General features: G+C 50.1%; 1 protein-coding gene across 1 annotated transcript; it reads left to right on the top strand.

Annotated features, from left to right (window-relative positions):
• Nucleotides 1-3853: 3853 nt before the first annotated feature.
• Dok2 (docking protein 2) lies at nucleotides 3854-8593 on the top strand. Its single transcript, XM_020177559.2, has 5 exons — nucleotides 3854-4481; nucleotides 5373-5654; nucleotides 5887-5974; nucleotides 6803-6987; nucleotides 7526-8593. The coding sequence occupies exons 1-5, from the start codon at nucleotides 4410-4412 to the stop codon at nucleotides 8117-8119; spliced, it is 1221 nt and encodes a 406-aa protein (XP_020033148.2). The 5' UTR covers nucleotides 3854-4409; the 3' UTR covers nucleotides 8120-8593.
• The last annotated feature ends 14742 nt before the right edge of the window (nucleotides 8594-23335 follow it).

Genomic DNA, 23335 nt, shown 5'->3' with positions numbered 1-23335 from the left:
TCTATTTAAGGCCCCTAGATTAGATTTTAGGATTTCGAGAGAATTGGTTGTTTGAAGTTGGTATCCAGTGGGGGCTACCCGTGCGATGCGAATGAGGGTAGTAGTGAATTACCCACCATTTCTATTGTGGATAGAGTGGGCTGTGCTGAGCATTCATTTCAACCTCCGTCTTCCTCCTAGTGTGTCTTCCTGGTTCGCAAAGGTAGGACTCCTGAAAACTACATTACCCAGACTTCCCTGTGGTTAGGGCCCTGCCTGCAAGATTGGCTCAGTCAATGAGACTGACTCAGAAGATTTTGGAGGCAGAAGTAAGGCAGAGTTTTTGATTGTTGCTTCTGGCAAGCTTAACCCTGTTAACATTTGTTGGTTTCTGTGCATGTGTATTTGCAACAACTTTCCAGGGCCCAATCATTAGTTCCATGAGTGTAAGAGGCAGGGGTGGCGGGGTCAGGAGCTTCCTGACATGGTATATTCTTGGAGTCGCTACTGGATTCCCTACTCGACTGATTGTGTAGAGATTACACCTTCCTGGTGGGCTAGACCCAAATTTCTGTCTCCCGCCCCAATCTCGCTACGCGCCCCCCAAACACACACACTGTTTCTTTCTTTGTCTTCCCCTTCTCCGTATGGTATCCAACCATTCACCCAATTGTTCAAAAGTAAACACCCAGGAGTTATTTCAATTCCTTAGTCTCTTTCAACCCACTTTCAAGTCCTGTTGAATCTGTATCTAATATATACTCCATACTGGCCCCTTCTCTTTAACTTCACTGCTAACATCCTGGTCCAAGTTACCTTTACACTTGTCCTAAACTCTGCTATTAGAGTCCTAACTGGTTTTCTTGCTGCCCATCTTGCATCTTGATAATTCATTTCTCCATACAGCTTCAGAATTCAAATCATAATGCAGATAATTCATACCCCTGCTTAAAATCCTTAAGTGGCCTCCCATTGCATTTAGAATATTTAGAATTAAAATTCTTGGTGTGACTCAAGAGGCCACTTGATCTGAGTTCATCTCTACTGTGCCTCTTCTTGCTCACAATGCTCAGGCCATTCTGATCTTCTTGCAGTTGCAGTTCCCACATTGTATTATAGACTCTTCCTCTCAGAAGTCTCCTGGAGCTGAGTTTCTCTTTTCTTAGTACAATCTCATTCCCTTATCCCCTGGGGATGCAGTCCAAGACCCCTAGTGGATGCCTAAAAGTAGTCATAGTGCCTAACTATATATATAGTTTTTCCTATATTTACCTATGATAAGCTTTAATTTATAAAGTGGGCAGTAAGAGATTAACCTCAATAAGTAATAATAAAGTGGAATAAGGAATATACTTTAATACAGGTTACTTAGGAATTGTTGATTTCTAGAATTTCCCACTTAACTATTTTTGGACCATGTTTATGAAACTGCAGATGAAGGAGGACCAATGTGCTGGAACAAGTAATATACTGAAAGGACAGGGGCTATGGGCTGGGGCTGAAACTCAGAAGCTGGTCTTCCCCCCCCCCACTTCTTCTCTACTGTGGGTCGAGAAGCAGGGACAAGGTGTGTGAGCTTTCCTGCTCATATCTGTGCCCCGTCCTTCATCCTTCTTGGCCCGTGTTATACCTGTGCCCACTCTACACTTCCTTTCCTGTTGTGTGTCAGAGCTGCCCCACCCAGAGCATCATCTGGGGCTACCTAATCCCCAAACCTGCCCGTGGAGCCAGATGCAGTGAGCTCTGCTCTTTCCTCTGTTGCCCCTAAGGAAAAGCTCAGAAGCCCTTTTGTGTTAAAAATTTGGGAGAATAGTATCACAAAGTTACAACGTCTCTCCTAACTTGCTGGAAAAGTGTCCTAGTGGCTTATGATAGAGGCCCAGGTGGGGTTTGGGGTGCCTCTTCCTTTCCAATGAAGGCAAAGCCAAGAACCAGCCCAAACTCCACATCGTCTCATCGTAAACTACTGAAATCCTTTCCTCTGGGCTTTTTCTTCCCATCTCTGGTGCCCAGGGATCCTAAGATCCTCCTTGTCTGTACCCCTGCCGTGTGGTCTGGGAGTAAGGAGTAATGTTTTGATGCCTGGTCACAGGGATCCCTCTAGGCTAGTGCCTCCACTTCAGGATCCCCACAAGACCTGATAGGTGAAATTGGATCTGATGGATGACACCTGTGTTGCTCAATATACTTCTGCTACCTATCTTCTGCAGACAATGGCTATAGGAAGAGGAGGGCTGTTCTAGCTTCCACAGATCAGTAATGGGATGGGGGAGTCTGGATTACTTGGGGTTTAGGCCTGGAGGTTTAAACAGTTTCCTAGGGATCTGGTAAACTTGGTCGCCCCCCTGTGGTTCCTAGTAGAATGTACCTTGATTACCTTTGGGGAAGGAGAGCAGGGTGGTGGGAGGAACATCCTCTGTTGCTTCACTCCTTAGAGTGTGGGCTGGCCCACCCACCAGCGCATTTGAATCTCAGGGTTCATCTCAGACCCACTGTATTGGAATGTGTACTTTTAACACGATCTGCACATTAAAGTTTGAATGACACTGCTTTGGCAGCCCCCAAGGTGACCTTAAACAGCCTTCTCATTCCATGAGGCAAAGACCACACACTTCCAGGCAGAGCCGACCGTTCATAGGGATTCTAGAGACAGAGTAGGCCACATCTGTTTCATATTCATAGCCACTTCAAAGGTGAGTGAGCTTTTCCATGACAACATTCATGGTTCTCCTTTGGCTTTTGGACCAAACCTGTTCAAACTGAGAGTGGTGAGGTTGAGGGACAGCCCCAGCTTCCAGATCCATCTCATTCATCATTCCAAAGCTGTTTTGGTCTAGCACGTGGCATGTGCAGCAGAAGGCCTGAGCTATGTATGGCTCTATTCTCCTCACCAGGCAGTCCTTAGTAGAGGAAATGGGCCCAGTTGTATGAACACCTATTATGGAATTGACCCTAGGAGTGTTGGTTTAATTCTCAGTTTTCCCTCTGTTCCTCCTTCATTTTTTTTTTTTGGGTAGTATTGGGGTTTGAACTCAGGGCTCTACCACTTGAGCCACACCTCCAGCCCTAATTCTCAGTTTTCCCCAACAGTTCTGCCCTGTCTCCATCCAGATTGCTTCTTTAAGCCATCTGACTCTACAGATTTCTCCATGAAGAAGTCTCCGTGAAGCTTGGCTTTCCCAAAAGCAATGTACCTTCATGCATGGAGTCAGGATTCCACTTAGGGGTCTGGCAAATGTTGCTTTAAAGATCTTCCTTCTGGGCACCTGTGGCTCATGCCTGTAATCCTAGCTACTCAGGAGGCAGAGATCAGGAGGATCAAGGTTTGAAGCTAGCCCTGGGCAAATAGTTTAAGAGATCTTATCTCGAAAATACCCAACACAAAAGTGGATCAAGTGGTAGAATGCCTGCCTAGCAAGAATGAAGCCCTGAGTTCAAACCCCAGTACTACCTCCCCCACAAAAAAGTCTACCTCTCCCTGAAACCTAGCTCTGCCACCTCCTCTGCAAGCAAGTGTGATCATGCCTGCCCTGTTTTTGTCAAGGGCAGTGTGGCTGGTGACAGAATGTATCTGGGAGCTTTTGAGAGTATACTTGGAAGATTTCAGAAGTCTGAAGCTACAGTTGCTCAAGATAAGTTCCAGATGAAACCCGAGTGTCTTTCTAATGCTCATGAGGGCTGGGAAGAAGTTATCATCCAATAACTGAGATGTACTTGAGGAGTAAGTCTCTTCCTAGAGAAGATGTTCTTAATTCTAGAATATTCACAGAGGAGTATGTATTGTCTGTGGCAGGGAATGTGCTCACATAGTGGGGCAGGTAAGTCTCTGTGTGCATATGTGTGAATGGCCAGGGGGCCCATGTGGTCAGTCTTAGGTGTCTCTGTACAGCGCCACGTGTGTGGTTCAGTTCTTCCTGAGTTGAGAGACCTGTGTTCTAGGTGGCCTTGGAAAGCCTTTCTAATCCTGCTTCCTCCCATTTCAGTGAGTAGGTTGAGGTTGGTTTCTAAGCTCTCTGCCAGCTCTGTCATGCTCAGCACCCAGCCTGAGCGTGGGGCCGTCTGTTAACTGGTTTTATTGTCTCATTTGGCTTCTTGGTCTCTTCGGTCAGCCACTCCCCATGCTAGCTTCTGTATCTGAGTTGCTGCTCTCTGAAGATCTGGAATTTGGCTTCTTGGAAATTGTATGTTACTCAATGGAAACACAGGAAGCTTCAGCATGAAACTCACTCATAACCAAAAAAAAAAAAAAAAAAAAAGCACACACAGAGAGCAAGAAACCACAGGGCCTATCAGCCTGTCATCATCGAGTAGACTAGAATAGTGCAGAAAACTCTAGGCAGAGAGGAAATGAACTTGAGAGAAGGGGGAACACAGGCCAAGGAGAGAGAGGGTGGAAGCGGCAGCAGGGGAGAGCTGGAGCCCGAGCGGCAATGGTCAGGATGGAGGAGGTGGCTGTGAAGCAGGGCTTCCTGCACCTTCAGCAGCAGCAGACCTTTGTCAAGGTGGGAACAGAGCTGGGCTGGGGCCGGGCAGAGCATGGGGGTGGGGAGCTGCTAGAAATTCCTCGTGGGGAGGGAATTTTAATGCCTTTGAATCCTTTTAGGATCATTGCTTCCACCAAGTTAGACAAGAGCTCAACTTGGGAAGTCTCTTTCCTTATGGGCACTAACCTCCCAAACCCAGGCCTCAAATCAGTCTTTAAATTTCTCTTTGCTGAGGGCTGTTTGCCCTTGGGTTGAGGGAAGAGGAGGAAGAAGGGTGCTGACTTAATCACTGGCTCTTTTGCTCCCTGTTGATTTCTTCTCATGGGGACAACTTAGAAGGGAATGGAGGGAAGAGTTGGGGGGCAATTTGGGATGACGGGGTTTCTTCTCCCTTTCACATCCTGGTGGGTGTGGTGGGCTGGGGTTAAGCTTGGCCTGGGCCATCGTGTGTCCAACGTTCCCTCCTTCCCTGGCCTTGAGTAAGAAGCTCTTCCCCCGGCTCTACACTGGGGCCTTCTTCAGGCTTTCCCACCGCATGAAACAAGCTCTCTAGCCTGGGCCACCCCTCTGTGACTCTGGCTTTTCTCCCTTAGCCCAGGACCTGCACGAGAGGCTGGCTTGCCTGCCTTTCTGCAGTCTGTGCCTGTGGGTCAGCTACTGTGCCACTGCTGGTCCCTGCTTGCCTTGTACGCCTCCTTGGTTTCATGGCTGATCTCCAGCTTTGTAGTTCCTATGGTGCCTATTGTGGTCTTTGCCTCCCCAACTCTCCTGGGATTGTTACCTCTTTCTCCCCATCCCTGCATTGTTACCCCAGTCCCTCCCCCACCGTTCCTTTGCTCCCCTTTGGTCACCAGCTCTCCATCTCTGGTTGCCTCCCTCTTGGCCCCCACCTCCCATGCCTGGGCTCAGAAGTGGCGCCGATTTACAGCTGTGTTGTATGGAGAGTCCAGCTGTGCCCTGGCCCGGCTAGAGCTCCAGGATGGCCCTGAGAAGTCACGTCGGGGAGAGGCCACCCGGAGGGTTATCTGCCTCAATGACTGCCTGCGTGTGGCTGAGGCAGGTGGGGAGGCCAGCAGCCCCCGGGACACCAGTACCTTCATCCTGGAGACTAAGGAGCGCCTGTACCTGTTGGCGGCCCCCACTGCAGAGCGAGATGACTGGGTGCATGCCATCTGCCTTCTGGCATTCCCCGTGAGTTGTGTGGGCTGCAGAGAGGACAACAGGCATGCGGGAAGGGCAGTGTTAGCTACTTCCTGTGGGAGGTGGTAGAATCAAGGCCAGGATGTTGGGTGCTTCCTTAGTGGGGGGCTCCAATCCAGAGTACAACCCAAGCCACCAGGTTGGGTGTACCCTGAAAGAAAGTCTGGGCTAGAAAAGGGCCTTGGGATAGATGTCATGGTGAGACCTGGGATCTCCTCCCCAGGGGCTGAGAAAGGAGCCATCGGGGCTGGAGGGGAGAAGTGGCAGGCCCTGCATGGAGGAGAATGAATTGTACAGCAGCTCGGCCACAGGTGAGGGTGGGGGCTGCAGGGTGCTCTTCTCCGGGTGTGGTTGGGAGGAGGTGTGGGCCGGCTGCTGGCCAAGTCTTCCTGCCTTGTGGTTGCCCCTCCTGGGCCCCTTATCAGCTTCTCCTGTTGGCTTCCGGTGTGGCCCAGCGTGGAAGAGCCTGGCCTGCCCTAGGCTCGCAATCATCTTGTTTGGGCTCTGCTCTTGGGAGAGGTCAAGGCTGAGGACCCAGCTGAGGGTAGTGCTCTTGACCTTCTCTTAGTGAGACTAGCGTGATTATGTGAAAAAGGAATTGTTTTCTGCCTGGGCTTGGCTGCGCAAGGTATCCTGGGGCTAGGAAGCTCTTCAATGACAAGGCAGTCTCTGCTCTAATTGTCTGTGTATCCTCTGCACTGGGGGTGTGGGGACATAGGGAGAAGCTATCCATCTGCCTTCCCTGTCAGCTCCATCTGTGGGGGTTACTGGTGGTGGGAGTGCAGTGTTGGGACTTCACCTACAGCTGTGACGTAGGACTGGGGAGGCAGCTGGTTTGGGGTGAGAGATGGGGTGGAGAAGACCAGGCTGTGGGTCTGGCAACAGTGACAGGAAGGATGTGGGCCAGAGATTGGGGTGATGTAGCTGAGGGCATGCATGATGCCTTCTAGGGTAGGGGGTGCAGGTACATGGCATTTGGGGGAGTGGCTTGGCACACAGCAGCCCAGCCTTTCAGATCCAAGGTACATGGATAACAATCTTTCTAGAGGCCTCTGCCAGGCTTCTTTAGAATAGGACAGTGCAGAAGGTGGCCAGCTGTTTCCTGTTAGCTGCCTCCTTCTTACTCCTCTCCTCCCCAGGGGTCCCCCGTAAGGAATTTTCTGTGACCATGAGACCCACAGAAGCCAGTGAGCGGTGCAGGCTCCGAGGGTCCTACACTCTCCGGGCTGGGGTAAATGCCCTGGAGCTGTGGGGTGGCCCAGAGCCAGGCACCCAGCTGTACGACTGGCCCTACAGGTTTCTGCGGCGCTTTGGGCGGGACAAGGTGAGTGAGGGGCTGTGCTGAGTAGGTGGAGAGAAAGAATGAGTCATGAAAAAAGAGAGTGGTCAGGGCGAGGTGGGGGAGGCGGGGGAGTGGTAAAGTGAAAGAATGGGAGGGAGGAGGAGTAGGGAGAGGCAGAGAGAAAAGCAGTGAGAGGGAGATCGCATGAGGTGGTGGAGAGAAAGCCAGGGGAAGAGAGGGAATGAGAGCCAAGAGGCACATGGATGAGAAGAGAGGAGAGGAGGTAGAGAAGGCGAGGGAGTGAGGAGAAGTAGACAGAAGCTAGAGGGCCAAGGAGTAGCTGACGTTTCTTAGATGTAAACTCCACACTTGAAGGGAGGCAGATGAAGGGAGAAGAAAGAGGAGGTCTGTTTGCCAGGAAAAAGCACACAGGGTGAGAGAAGCAAAGGGGTGGGAAGAAGGCCTGGATAGTTCCTGGTGGAGGGAAGCTGGATCCACAGGGTTTGAGTTTGGGGTAGAAAGTCCAGGAAAGTAACAGCGCCATCTGGTGAGTTGACACCCTCTTTCCCTTGTGCCACAGGTGACCTTTTCCTTTGAGGCGGGCCGGCGCTGTGTCTCTGGAGAGGGCAGCTTTGAGTTCGAAACACGACAAGGCAACGAAATCTTCCAGGCCCTGGAAGAGGCCATTGATGCCCAGAAGAATGCTGTCCCACCAGCCACAGTGCCCGTGGTGTCTGCCACACTGCCCCGGCCTGAGAGCCCCTATTCCCGGCCCCACGACTCGCTACCTTCACCTTCACCTGGCACACCAGTGCCTGGTGCACGGCCCCGGGGCCCTGAGGGGGAATATGCGGTGCCGTTCGATGCAGTGGCCCGCTCCCTGGAGAAGAGCTTCAGGGGCATCCTGGCAGGCCCTGTCCTGCTCCCGGCTGACCCACTGTATGACAGCATTGAGGAGCCAGTGCCTCCTCCACATGACCATATATATGATGAGCCTGAAGGCATGGCTGCCCTGTCTCTGTACAACAGCCCACAGGAGCCTGGGGTTGAGGTGTGGAGGAGGCAGGCCACAGCCGATGGGGGCCCTAGCCCCCTCCAGCAGGACTCTTCTGTTTCTTGTTGGCCACAGGGAACCGAGTATGACAATGTTGTACTTAAGAAAAGTCCAAAGTAACAGGGTGCAGAAGAGATGTGGTCACACTAACATGTATAGGAGGTAGGGGGTTTCAAGGCTGGGATGGTGAGTGAACGGTGCCTCCCCTTTCAGCTTCTGCTGGTGTGTCCCCTTGGCTACTGTACTGGAGCCCCCAGCTTGCCCTGCTTTGTTTGCCCTGATGGATGGCCCCTCCTAGGTCCCACTGGGTGAGTCAGCAGCCCAGAGCAGGAAGAGCACCCTGGAGAGACCCACCCTACTCCTACTTCTTTTCCACTTCCTCCTCTTTCCCTGGACCTAAAGGGGAACCTTGGGCACTTATAGCAGAGGATGAAAGGATGTCCATAAATCACTCTGGTTCCTTGACTTGGGTAGGCCTTCTGCTGGCTGATATTCCCTTGCCTGGGACAATCCTGGATCCAGGCAACCAGGAGGGTGGCTTCAGCTTTTTGCGGATTTCAGATTTCTCTGTAGCATTAAAACATCTCTGAATTATTTTTGTGTGGCCTGAGTTCTGTGGGGTGGGATGGGTGATCCTAATGACCACTACTGAGCACCTCTGTGCCTAGTTACATGGTTCTCCTTCAGCCCAGGTAGGGCTCTAGACCCAAGTAGGCGTGTTTGCCCTAGGAATCATGCTATATGCCTAGGATTAATTACTATAACTGAATGCAGTAGATTATGGTGAGTAGAAGTTTATTTAGCTCATGGTTCTGGAGGCTGGAGAGTTCAAGAACACCGGTGCTGGCATCTGCTCAGCTTCTGTGAGAGCTTTCTTCTTGCATGATAACATGGCAGAGGACAACACATGGCAAGGCAGAGAAAGAACAAGCATGCCAGGGAGAGCAAAACTATTCCCTTAAGCTACAAATGGCTTAAGTCCATTCATGAAGGCAGAGCCCTCATGACCCAATCACCTTCCAAAGACCACACCTCCAAATACCATTTACATATGAATTTGGAGGTTAACTTTCCAACACATGAATTTGAGGAACACATTCAAACCATGGCAATGTTCAAGCGTGTCTACCCTTTGCTAGGACAGCGTCAGTACCAGAAAAATGGTAGAGGAACATGTGGGGGTGTTGGTGAGAAATCTGGACTACACAAAAGGAAAAAACTAGCATTTATTGGACCTCTTACGTACCAGGAATGGGGCTTACCAGCTGGGAGGCCCTGGCTGCCTCTTACTCTTCCCTGAGACCCTTCATCTGTAACATGGCAGAGTAGCACCAGGAGGGAGCGGAGAGTCCAGCTCTGAAATTCTCCCTAGATTATTGGGGCCTGCAGTCCCTTTTGTGCCCCATTTCCCCACAGGCTTTGTGTCCTTGTATTCTCTTTGCATCAAAACCTGTGCTCATGGAAAATAATGTCCATGAATTTCTGATATCAGCCCAGCCAGTCAATACTTCACACACAAAGAGGACCTTGTGTGTGAAGCTATAGACTGCTCTGGCCTTGAGCTGTGCCCATCTTAAAGGGGAAACAAGGCACAAATGTCTGTCCTGAGAAGGGGCCATAAGTGCCATAAAAGGCAAAACAGGTTCCTGAGTTCAGAGGAGATAACTTTCTGGGGAACAAGAAAGGCATCAAAGGTGTCAGTTAATTAAGGTGGGCCTTTCACAGTGGGAAGGAGCTTGATGGAGTTTACTTGAAAGCTGAGAGATGTAAGGAGAGCATCCTGGATACAAATAACATGAGTGAAACTATAGGGGATGGCAGGAAGCAGTCTACACTCAGAGTGGAAGGAAGATACAGCAATCTATAGATGGCTGCCAACTCAAGGTGGTTTGACTTGTGATTTTTTACTATGATGGTGTGAAAGCAATACACATTCAGTAGAAACTACACATTGATTTTTTAATCTTTTTTCCTAGCTACAATCCCCTCTCTCAATGCTGGACAGTGGCCGTGAGCTGCAGCCCTGTCATCTCTGTGATTTCTCGGTAGGTTCAGTGTATCACATGATCTTCAATTTATGATAGTTTCAACTTATGATGGCTTACTAGACCGTAACTCCATCGGAGGTGGAGGAGTGTCTGCAGTGGGGTAGGCAGACTCTGGCCACACTGTGGGGAAACTCATGACCAGAGAGGAAGGAGGAATGGCTTAAGACTTTGGAACAGGGAATCCCATAGGAGCAGAGCTATAGGATAATAACCTAAGCAGTCTGGTAGACGATGGACTTGGGTTGGGAGGTGTAGGTTAGGAGCTGGACTGAAAGGAAAGTGCAGAAAAGACTGGATTCAAAAGGTGTTACAGAGTTAGATAGCCCCTGCAGAGCATGGAGTCCTATTGGATGTAGCCAACAGAGAACCCAGGTTTCCAGAGAGACTCAAGTTTTGAGAACAAGGTTCCTGATGTGCTGAGGTTAAGATTCCTGTTCAATTGGAGCAGACCTGGAGCTAGGAAGGAGCTCTGGCACTGAGGGGCAAAGTGAAAGGAAAATGAAGAAGGAGGGGGAGGAGGAGGAGGAGGAGGAAGAAGAAGAAGAAGAAAAGAAGAAGAAGAAGAAGAAGACCGAGAAAGAATCTGCTACCTCTACAAGCAGCAGGTCTTTATTAGGGAGAGGAGACCTGAGAGGGACCCTCGGCCATCAGAGTGGCACTCTGAGAGGGGCAGGGGCATGTCTCTCTTACAGCGTGGGGTTTTTAAGCATCCTGTAGTGGGAAAAGGGAGGTTTGTGGGGGGATGGGCATTAGGAAAATGGCTGCAAAGGGGTTCTGGGGGAAGGTGCTGGACATTATCTGAAAGGTCGTTGGGACTGGGCAGCCAGCCATACATGTTGTTTTTCTCTGGCTCTTTTATTGCAGGTAGCCATGTTTGCATTGTTCCAGAGTTTCTCAATATTCCAGCACAAAGAGCAACAGACACATGGATTGATGTGGACCCCTCAGCTGAGTTGCCACCAGATGTGTTTTGTCTTGTATTTTGACTTTGCCCTTTATTGAAGGAATTTGAGTGACCAATTTGAGTGAGCAGGCTGGAGACAGTGGGCAGGGGGATTTCCTGTCCCTTTTGTCTGTGATAAGGTCAGCATCCAGTCTGAATCAGGACCCATGGGAGGACGAATGTCTCCAAGGATCCCAGGTTTCAGGAGTGGGAGGTTGGGGGGGCATTTCAGGCAAAGGAGGCCACATTGCTAATTTCCTCAGGTGACACCTGAGGTAGCAGTCCTGCCTCTGCCCAGCAGAGGGCAGTGTCAGCCTGTGGAAAAGGCCACCAGGGGCTTAGGTGTGCCAGGCTTGGTGGGACCTGGCTCTACCTGAAGGGGCTGGGGGTAGCATGAGGAATCTGGTTTTAGAGCTGGACCTTCAGACACTTACAATTCCACTCTGGGAACGTTGTCCTGCCTTCAAGAGGTGGGGTCCTAAACTGAACCCTACTTCTTTCATCCCCCCTTCACCTTCAAGATCCCAGGGCTTCTGGTTCTTCCATTCCTGGGCAGGCAGCATGACCTCAAAAGGGGAAGTAGTCAGCAGCTCAGCTCGGGAAAGGTGGGGCAAGGGCTGGGGGACAGGGGAAGTAGAGCATTTGGGGAAGTTGATGGGGGGCAGTGAATGTCTCTAGAAGGTTGTTGAGGAAACACTGATCAGGCCTTCAGGGCCCTCTCAGAATTTGTGATCTGGCAGGTGGTCATTCTGCAGGAACTGGCGGGGCCACCTACGATGTTGCACACATGTCCTTCCTTCATTCAGCAAAAGTTTTGGAGCATCTCCCACCTTGCAGGCACGTCCCCCCCTCCCATTCCCCCAGGAGCTGACCCGTCCCCATCTCATGGAGCCCACAGTGCAGAGCAGTGTACAGTAAATGATTATTGATGGATCAGTGAAAGGGCCAGCTTGAGAGAGCACCCTGCTCAGACAGACACAGAGAGGCAAGGCCTCTGTGAAGGGTTTCTGTGCCACCCAGCTGTCAAGGGCAAGTTCATAGGTAAGGAACAGACCCACCTTGAAAGGGCAGAGCAATGGAAGATCAAGGGACATCCCACCCAGAAAGGTTCTCTTGACTTCAGGCAACCTGCTGTCTGTCACCTGACTGTTGACACCATGAGCTTAGCCATGAGCAGAACACTTACAAACTGGCTTTATCTGCTAATTACAGCCATGTGTTGCTTAACAACAGAGACATGTTTTGAGAAACTTATCACTCAGCATTTTCTTCACTGTGTGAACATCATGGATGGTATAGCTTAATAAACACCTAGGATGTGCTACAATATAATAAATATTGAATGTATGTAAATGGCAACGCCTATTGCTCCGAGGCTATAAGCCTGCACAGCATCTTACTGTACTGACAAGCAACTGGAACACAATGATATTTGTGTATCTAAATGTATCTAAGCATAGAAAAGGAACAGTAAAAATACCAGGTGGTAGGAATTTTTCAGCACTGTTTTAATCTTATGGGATTTATATGCAGCCTGTCATTGACCAAGAAGTCATTGTGTGACACCTGACCATAGTAGGCAGAGGTGACATATCAGGGCAGGTAAGAATGGCCTCATGACAGGTGCCCAGGTAGAGATGTGCACAGATTCACAGACTGTTGATGTGCACGCACGGCATACTTATATCACTTTTCTTGTTTCTTTTTCTTTTCTTTTTTTTTTTTAATTTTTGAGACAGGGTCTCATTATGTAGCCTAGGCTGCTCTTGAATTCCTTATGTAGCTGAGGCTGACTTCAAACTCAAAATTCTACGCTCTCAGTGTTCCAAGTGCAGGGATTACTGGAGTGTACCACCATGCCCAGCTTCCTGTTTCTTTTTTTCTTTGATGCTGTCATTCACATACTTTTCTCTTTTTTTAAATTTTTTTATTATTATTCATATGTGCATACAAGGCTTGGGTCATTTCTCCCCCTGCCCCCACCCCCTCCCTTACCACCCACTCCACCCCTCCCTCTCCCCCCTACCCCCTCAATACCCAGCAGAAACTATTTTGCCCTTATTTCTAATTTTGTTGTAGAGAGAGTATAAGCAATAACAGGAAGGAACAAGGGTTTTTGCTGGTTGAGATAAGGATAGCTGTACAGGGAGTTGACTCACATTGATTTCCTATGCGTGTGTGTTACCTTCTAGGTTAATTCTTTTTGATCTCACCTTTTTCTAGTTCCTGGCCCCCTTTTCCTATTGGCCTCAGTTGCTTTTAAGGTATCTGCTTTAGTTTCTCTGCGTTAAGGGCAACAAATGCTAGCTAGTTTTTTAGGTGTCTTACCTATCCTCACCCCTCCCTTGTGTGCTCTCGCTTTTATCATGTGCTCAAAGTCCAATCCCCTTGTTGTGTTTGCCCTTGATCTAATGTCCACATATGAGGGAGAACATACGATTTTTGGTCTTTTGGGCTCCTGTTTCTTTTCTTTGCCTCTCTTGCTTTCCCTTGTGTTTTCTTTTTTAAGTGTGTATAAGCTCTCTCTCTCTCTCTGTGCATGTGTGTGTGAGTGTGGGGGGCTTTGGTCTGCAGAAGCTTACTCGTATGCTTACATTGGGGATGGCAGCCCCCCCGGATGCTCCCACTGTGGAGTTCAGCATCTATGAAGGCCCAGATTGCTTGGGCCTCTCTGCTTGCTCGGACTCCTCCCCAATGACTCTGATCAAGCTGTTGCTGCCACCACCTTTCAGCTGTGATGCTAACCAGCCTTCTGCCTCCTGCCTCTTGGGCACTGATTCAATTAGCCAAGGTGCCCACCTCCTTCAAGGACCATTTATAAAAACCAGCTGGGGCAGCTGGAGACCTTGGGCAGGGTGGGGCTGGGAAGCAAAGAGAGGCAGTGAGCTCAGAGGAGGAGGCAGAGGAATGAGGGAGGGGGTGTCTGATCAGATTAGGCATCAGGCTGGTTTCCCCTGGCAGGTGGCTGTACATCACTGCCCAGCTCCAATCCTCCACTGGCCAGCACAAAGCAGAGCCCATCAATCTCCAGGTTCTGGCCTAGGCTGCTCTCCTCCTTGCCTCCCTCCCACTCTGGAGCCCTTTTCTTGACACTAGCTCCTGGATACCTGGGCCAGAGGTGGCTAGCTGGTGGGGCCCAGAGGGGAGTGGATGGAAGAGCAAGGGCTTCTTCTTTTTTTTTTTTATTAATATGTGCATACAATGTTTGGCTCATTTCTCCCCCCTTCCCTCCGCCCCCTCCCTTAACCCCGCCTCCTTTACCCCCCCTTACTCCTCGTTACCCGGCAGAAACTATTTTGCCCTTATCTCTAATTTTGTTGAAGAGAGAGTATAGGCAATTAATAGGAAGGACCAAGTGTTTTTGCTAGTTGAGATAAGGATAGCTATACAGGGGGTTGACTCGCATTGATTTCCTGTGCATGTGTATTACCTTCTGAGTTAATTCTTCTTGAACTAACCTTTTCTCTAGTTCCTGGTCCCCTTCTCCTATTGGCCTCAGTGAGCAAGGGCTTCTGATGGATTCGTGGGGGAGCTGGAGTCCCAGGGCAGGGCTATGGAATTCTGAGACTTGCACCTCCTAAGAGTCAACCTTGTGCCTCCAGATCTCTGATCAGAGAGGGGCTGGTGGAGTAAGGGGGTCAAGGTATGCAAGAGAGGGCCTCGTCATTGAGGATAAAAAGTGTTCTTGGTTTGGGATGGTGGTGCATACCTGTAATCCCAGCTATGTGGGAGGTGGAGGTAGAAGGATTGAGGTCCAAGTCCAGCCCTGGGCAAAATGTGAGACCCTTATTTGAAAAATAAACTAAAGTAAAAAGAGTTGGGGGCATGGCTCAAGTGAAAGAATGCCTAACTAGCAAGCGCAAGGTCAAAAAAAAAAAGTGATTTCAACCAGTTTAAAAATTCTATATTCATTCTTGTGTAGAAAGTACATCAACCGTATCTACCTCCCTAACTTCCTTCTTTTACCCTCTTTCTCCCGTTAGTGACCTCCCCTTAGTGTAACCTGTTTGTCATAATATTGCTTGTATTTGTATTGGGTCCATATTCTACATATGAGAGAAAATGTGGCCTTTGGGGACTAAGGTAAAAAGGAGAACAAAGGGGATGAACCAATTCAGGCTATAATACATATATACAGGGAAGTGTCACAATGAAACACCCCGTAGAGCTATCTTAAACAAACAAAAATATCTTTTTATCAAAAATGCAGAATAGGACAGCAAAATAGGTCCTGTCTGGGGGTTGGTACCAGTGGGAGAGGGAGGATGTAAGGAAAGGGTGAAGGAGTGTGAATGTGGTGGAATAGTATGTACTCACGTATGAAAATGGAAAAATGAGACCTGTTGAAACTATTCCAGGAACGGGGGGAGGGAGGATAAAGGAGAATGATGGAGGAGGTCAATTCACAGTACAACACAATACCCCCAGTACAACAACAATATAATAAAAAAGTGTTCTTGACTTTGAACTAGCATTTCCTCGCCTGCAGACTACATTGGGCAGCTTAGTGCCAAGGGCTGGGCATATGGGCTGCAGCTTGCCTCCCCGGATTCAAGATCTGGCTATACTCCGAGCCAGGGGAGCGTCTTTGGGTATGTGCACCTGCTTCTGCCTGTGGAAAATGGAGATGATAGCACATTTCTCAAAGGCTTGTGATGACAAAAGGAGTGAATGCATGCAGAGTTCCTAGAACAGTGATTGTCACACACAGAGCTCTGGTGTTACCCACAATCTCATTTGGCGTCCTATCAGCTCCTGAGGGTAGGCAGAGCAAGTGATTCTGATCTTACCAACAAGGCCATGGGGGCATGGAGAAGTGGAGACCTCTCCACTAAGTGGAGACTTAGGCTTTGTGATTGGGGGGACTTGTTTGGGAAAGAGAGATAGGGTTCAGACAGGAAGAAGGAAGCAGAAAAGCGTTCAAGGAGAGACAAAGAGAATGACACCAATGACCTTTCCTTTTTGCAGCTGGATGGGGGCTCTATTGGGGTGAATCTGACCCCTGGGCAGAACCATGCTCATGTGGTCTGTTATGCCCAGGAACAGGAGAGCCAGGCAGGGAAGCAGTCACGTAGATTAGATTAGAAGACCGTGGCTGGAGGCAAGGCTGGAAGCTGGGTGGCCACAGGGCAGTGCTTCCTTTGATCTGTGCACTGCATTCACTCACTGGCCCAGCAGCAGGCACATGAGGGCCAGAAAGCAGACCCCTTGCTGGGGAGCAGACCCATAGTCCAGCCAACTGCTGCAATCAGAACAGATTCCTGGGGTCACTGCCCTGGCAGCCAGCAAGAGGAGTGCAGGAAGTATGAAGAGCTCTGAGAGGAGGAAGCTGGGTAGGAGTGGGCAGAGAAGCCCACAGGATGTTCTGTGGAAAGTGTGCTATCTCTCCCACCAGACTGTGACCTGTCACCATCCACAGGGCAGCATTCATTTTCCCTTAATTCATTGTGTATCCCCCAACAGTAAACACAACATCAGGCTCAAAGTGGGCAGAAATAACCCTTCTTCCGTTCTTCTGTCTCTCCCTCTGTCTCTCTTTTGAGACAGGGTTTTACTATGTAGCCTAATCCTAAGAGTCTCTTGAACTCATGAGCCTTTGGCCTCTGCAGGGTACCGGGGATTATAGGTGTGCGCCACCACAAAGAATACCTACTTTTTTGATTGAAAGAATAAATTAAACCCACTTTGCATGGGAGTGGGGGACACAGGTGCTTTCCAATGTGCAGTAATTCATGGTGTTCTGCAGGGGCCCATCCAGAGCATCTCCTCCCCCCATGCCAAGTATGCCACCATTTGATTTGCACTGGAGCCTCTGCCTCTCTCTCTCCCTCTCTCTCTCTCTCTTTGCAGGTGGTGCTGGGGATCCAACTCAGGACCTGCATGTACTCTACCATTGAACTACACCCGCATCCTCTGGTCAGTTTTAAAATGCAAGTGCCCTGGGGTGAGGTATCCTGAGGGTCTAATCCCTTGGAGTGAATGAGGTTCCCAGGAGGGGCTGAAGGTGAGAATGGCTCTGAACAGCCCAGGAAGTCAGGGATTGTTTGGTGCTGAGCCTCTGATGCCCCCTAAAACTCAGGCATCTCCCCCACCTCCATCTCCATGGACTCCCACCTCTCTCCTAAGCCCCTCCCCGACTCCTGCTCAGGCCAGGTGGCCCCTGGGGCAGAGAAACCCCTTACCTCAGAGGTTTCCAGGAGCAGGATATCTGAGCCGGAAGTGGCTTTAGCCAAAGTCCTTATTTTCCACTTAAAGAAACTGAGGCTGGATTAATTTTTAAGTCTCTCTCAGATGTATTTACATTTTATGAGTAATTGTTTACAGTTGTGTTCAATGTAAAGGACCAGATTGCTAACGTGAAGGTTTACAACATCCAAAGAAAGATTTTTTTTCAGTACTGGGGATTGAACTCAGGGTCCTGTGCTTGCTAGGCAGTTGCTCTACCACTTGAGTCTGCCCCTGGTTCTTTTCTTTTCTTTTTTTGCTTTTAGTTTGTTTTTCAAATAGGGTCTCAAGATAACTTCGCCAACAGTGATCCTCTTACCTCTATGTCTTGACTAGTTGGGATTACAGCATACACTGCTATACCTGTCCTTAATAACATGATAGGTTTTTTTTTTTTTTTTTTTGTGGTACTTGGGACTGAACTCAGGGCCTCACACTTGCCAGGCAAATGCTCTACCATTTGAATCATGCCCCCCAGCTCATGTTTGAGTTTCCATGTATATTGCAGAGGGGCAATTGGGAAGAGGACTCCCCAGTTCCCACTATATCTTCCTACAGGGGCTGCTGTCTCGAGCGAGGATTTCTTCCCTCCCCAGTCCCACCCTTGCAAAGTTCCCTGAGCAAATGCCCAGGGGTGTATACCCGGGTTAATTAAGGGCAGAAGAGATTGAGGCAGTGCATTCCTGCTGGTCACCTCTGTGAGCTGGAAGACAAGCTATGCGGACCTGGTCCCTTTCCATTTTCCTCTGATAACCACTCTCCCCGGCCCCCCTGCTGTGTTACTCTGGTCCCCAAGAAGCAACTCTGCTCAGCAGGCAACTTTGAAGCAGAGTACAGCAACCAATTCCTGGCTCCCATTCACTTGGTCCCTGAGTAGGTAGGAGGCAATGCAGGCTGCAGTTGATGGAGAGAGATGGATGGTGGAGGAACAAGCCAGGTTGGGTCTGGCTGAGCTGAAAGGTGTGGATTCAGGAAGGACGGACTGACACAGGACTGGAGAAGGAGCATAGGGGCTAGCAGGCCGGCGGGCATGGGAAAGCAGGGCCAAACTGACTGGCCAAGCAACACCAGCCTGAACCCACCTCTGAGACTGGGCCACCTCCTTGCAGGACATTCTGACCTTCAGTCCTCATCAGACACTCCTGATAGCCAACCTGTACCACTTGGTCCTGCCTGCTGGCTTGGCTGGCCTGGCCGAGGGTCCTACTCCAGCAGAACAGAGCTGTCTCCTAAGAAAATGACCCCTTCTGATTTTGCTCATGGAGAAGACTGATGGGAGAGAGGATGCTCTGCTTGGATGTTGGTGCTGTTCCTTGACCCTGTGCCCATAGCCTCTGTGTTCTGTGAGGAGGGATAAAAGGGGACAAACTAAAAGATCTAAGACCCGCTCTGCCACTAAGTGGCTGCAGGATGTAGGACAAGTCTCCTCCCTTCTCTGGGCCCTAAATTCTCACCTGCAAAGGGAATGAGCAGTTGGGAAACCTTCAATATTCCCATCAATACCATAGTTCATTGTCTTTGGGAAGTTGCCAGGAGAGCAAAGCAGCAGAAGGAGTGTGGAAAAATTGGGCTTAAAGTTTTAACTTCTATCTATACTGGGACCCACTGTCAGGACTGAGACATGTCCAGTGTCAGGGAATGATCCCGAAGGAAGGAGAGAGCTTTGTGGAATCTCTGTGCGTAGCTGTTCAGGTTGAACAGGGAACAACTCTAGGGGGTGCCATTAAGGGCTCAGGCAAGCATGACGAACTTGATTAAGGAATAAAGAGCAAGTTGCTAGGGTGACGGGGTGCTTTGAGGACTGGATGGTATCTACAGGGTCACCAGATACGGTTGCACAGGTTGTGTACTGCACAAGTCCAGCGGGGCATGATTGAACCACAGTGGAACTGTGTCTTGGTATCTAGCTGTAGGATTTGTCTTTCAGCACTCCTCTTTTGTTTAGAGCTGCTGAGGTTTTTGGGTCCTCACCGCACATTTGAACTTCCCTGTAATTGAGACTGAAACAGAAAAGGGGAAATTTCCTTGCCCTGCTACAGGATGTCGTGCACTGTTAGCCACAGGCGTTTGTGGTGCTTAGTGGACACAGAGTGGCACTGTGGTGGTCTTGGTGGAGGAGACACCAGTGTCAGAAGACAGACAGTCTGCCCCTGGGGACAGCCACAAACATGCAGGCGGCACCTTACAGGCACCAGGGTCCTTTGTTCACAGGTGCCTGTAAGCAGCTGTAAAAAGCCAGTCTCATGCTTCCTTGGAAGCAGGTCCTAGAGCTGCCCCTCAGTCCAGCAGCCTCTTCTTCATCCTGTGACCCCAGTTGGCCTCAAGTCCTTCAGCCACCAGGAATGTCTGCTGTGAGCACAAGCCCTCCCTGCCCAGAGCCTTCTCCTGCTTCCTGTCACTCTCCCCCGTTGTTCCTCCTTTTGGCTGGCTGTAGGTGTTTTACAAGGGGAACTGCCAGCCCAGAGGTCTCTCCTCCAGAGAGGGAGACTGCAGATTCTGTTCACTGAAGTCACAGACAGCTGTAGAGTCTGCTTTGTCACTCTATGCCGTATCATCGCAAATGTTTCAGGTATAGGGGCCTTCTGAGGGTGTGGTGACTATGGTTCTTCCCATGGCACAGGGTTTTTGGGGTGTAGAGCATCCCACATTCTCCTCCTTCCTTTCATGACAGCTGGTGTTATCTGTGTTTCACAGATAAGGAAACGGAAGTTCAGACTGCATGACTTGCCCCAAGGACACTCAGACTAATAAGTGGCTTTGTTGGAGTTTGGTCAAATCCTTCCCAGTGCACCTGGTAGCCTGCCTGCCAGTGTGGCTGTTAGTGTCCCCTAGAACACCTGTTCATTGTGACTTGAAGACTTCTAAGGGGCATCCCTGCAGAATGAACGAGAACTAACTCCAAGGTGCCCATTACAACTGTGCACCCTTGGCCAATCCCTTCATGTTTCTGAGCCTTGGCAGCCATCAGCTAGAGTTAGTAACCCTGTTGACCTCCTGGGGCTGAGGTGCAGCCTAAATAAGGTGAGTGGAAGCTGTGACCCTTATTCAATTATAAATCAACATCAGCCTCCAGTGCTCCCATGGCAATCAAATGCCATCATTCTCATCCAGATCCCAGGGGAGTCTGTGCTTCCATGAGGCATCAGACTGAGAACACTGGTGATGGGACACAGGGTGAGTACACAGTGGGTTTGGGCATAGAGAACTCTTTGATTCACCTGTTCTTGGCTCAACCAGCTCCCTCTGGGGCTCACCAGAGGCTGCACCAACAGCTGGACCAGGCTAAGTTTCCAGGGCAAAGGCAGTCTTTGCTATATATTGCAGCTAACAAGGTGCCCGAAGGCTGTTCCCCAGCTCCTTTAAGAGGCTTCCCCTTCCTGCTGACCCAGGCAGGTGGACAGATGACTGATGGCCTGAGGAGGAGGGATTGGAGCCGAAAGAAGAATGGGCTGGAGAACTGACCAGTTTGCAAAATCTCTAGCAGATCAATGGAGACCATCTGGATGGAGGGCTGCACTTAGGGGCTGGGCAGTGAGCACCTGGGCTCCGTGGGGCCTGGTATGCACTGCCCTGCCCCCACAGCAGGACAGCCCAGAGCCCATTCTGCAGACCTCACCCCAGGCAAGGCAGCACTCAAGACCTGCGAGCACAGGTGGCTATGATCTGAGTGAGTGTGCTGGTAGTCCAGGGATGCTCCCATAACATGGGCAGGTGGGATCAGAGAGAGCGATACTCCCACCATAGTGTCTGGGGGGCACTTCTGAATGTCCCCAGACTTGTCATCGCTGTCATTTATGGGCACCCTTAGGTCACTGCTGGAGATGGCTGCACCCGGCCAGACCACCAGCTCTTACCCCTTTAGGCTGCCCTCAAGATGGGGTAGGATTCTCTCAGCAGGCTGGGGTTCCCTGGTGGAAAAGTTCAGACACCATCTGCACAGGGGATCTTCCCAAGAAGAGGGGCAATCTGAAGACCCCTGTGTTTTTGGGGGGTCTCCTAACTGGCATCCCATGCCCTGGTCACATTAGAGCTGATGAGGGCTGTGGGGGAGGAGATAGTGACCTCGGGTACAGGCTGTTTTTCCACCCAGATGGCTCTATCACTGGACTCATGGCTATCTTCACTCTGTGGGGTCTCTTGCTTTACGCATCATCATTCTGACTCTAGCTGTGGGGTGCGATTCTGAGTGCCAGCATGCTGGCTCTTCTGTTACCTGGTCTAGTGACACCTCAACCGAACTGCCAGGGGCTCTGGGAGCTGAGGAAGGTGCCACTCCCAACCTAGCTGGGAACTCTGCTGTGGAGAGCCATGTTTCCTGGAGCTCCAACTCCAGGACAGCATAAGCACTTGACTCTTTGGACAAAGAGAAAATGAGACTGTGTGTGTGTGTGTGTGTGTGTGTGTGTGTGTGTGTGTGTGTGTGTGTGTAGGGAAAGGGAGCCAGCTGGGGACATCAGCAATATGGCTTCCCTAGGAGTCAGGGAGAACTGAACTGGGCTTCTGAGGGGTGAGGTTGGAATCTGTGTGATTTGGGAGCCCAGTTTCCATGTGCTCATTTGCTTGGAGATAGTCTTGAGCCGGGAAGGGGGACTCCTAATCCCCCGCCCGACTCCATATCATTCACCCAGAATAGCTTCTCTTCATGGGCTCATGAAAGATTTTATCATTTCTAAAAGCTTCCCTTATAAAATGCAAATACCTCTGTAAAGTGGTCATGCCTTGAGTTCATTATCAACCAACATCTTAATTATGGTCATTTTAGCAGGAGTTAGGTGACAGCCAGAAATGTGATCTGGATACAGGTATCTCTGTGAGTGTGTGTATATGTGTGTGTTTGGGTTGAGGGTAGGAGATTTGTTTTTTCATTCATTTAACAAATATTGATTGAACATTAATGAAATGACAAATGGTGCTCTCGGTCCTGGGGAAGAGAGAGCGAACAAAAGAACCAAAACCTTTGCCCTTGTGGAGTTTACTTTCTTTTGGAGGCAGAAGACAACAAACAAAATAGAGATGAAATTGATTGTGAGTCAGATGGCAGGAAGTGCTCTGGAGAGCCATGAGCTGGGAGAGGGCTCAGGTCATGACTGGAGGATGCCAAACTCCTAGGGGCTTGACTCTTGAGAAAGGACCAGCGTCTTTTATTTTCAAGTACCAAGATGAGGGTGAGGCCTGGAGGTGTCTGGGACACAGGATGGAAGGAGGTTCTTCCTTGTTCTCAGGGGTATAAGTGCTCTGAGACCTGCCTCTGCCCTTCGAGTGGTTGGGCTCACTCTGCAGCAGAAGGTCAAGGCTTGGGATGGTGTGTGTGTGGTGGTGGGGAAGAGGAGAGTGTCAGTTGGGTGTGTAAGGACTTCTTCCAAGGGTGCCTGACTCTCTCCCTGCCTCGTTCCACTGTGGAGGGCCTCCTTTGGCCAGGTGAAGGGACAAAGAAGAGAACAGCATACAGCTGCTCTAAAGGTGTTAGCACGAGGGCCTATGGAGAACACAGCTTTGGAGTGTGGGAGTCCAGAGGAAGAGGGTCCAACTCTACCTGGCCACCAGGGAAAGGTCCAGGGTGGTGATACAGCAGTATCCCTAAGCTGGGGGGGAGGAGGGTGTGCTGTCTTAGGCTGAGAGACTGCCATTTGGTCATTCTAGAATGCATCCCAAGTGTGAAAGAAAGGACCCAGAGCCATGGGGACCTCCCCTGTGAGGAGGGAAACCAGAAGAGGGTTTTGAGGACTATCATGGGGGAGCAGGAGCAGTCTGGGGAAGGTGTTTTCCTGAGAGTGGCGCTCATCATGGATCAAGGGACCCTGGCACTAGAGAAGCGAGGACTGAAAGGATCCACCCACGTCTTTACAGATGGAATCAGGCCTAGGGGGTGAAGAGAATCGCCCAAGAGCTCACAGTTACAGGCAGAGGATGCACTGGAACTTGGCTCCCAGGACACTCAGCCTAGTGTAACGATAGCCACAGTCCTGAATATGGGCATCTGTTCTTCTGCTTTCTGTGTTACCTCATGAACAACCCTCTTATGGAACCAGGACAGTTATTATTTCCCCATTTTTCAGACAAGGAACCCAAGGCCAAGCAGTTAACTTACTCAAGGTCACACAGCGGGACTGTGAGGAGAGA

Source organism: Castor canadensis, chromosome 14, assembly GCF_047511655.1.
Source record: "Castor canadensis chromosome 14, mCasCan1.hap1v2, whole genome shotgun sequence".
Lineage (NCBI taxonomy): Eukaryota > Metazoa > Chordata > Mammalia > Rodentia > Castoridae > Castor > Castor canadensis.
This window is presented reverse-complemented; position numbering and strand designations above follow the sequence as displayed.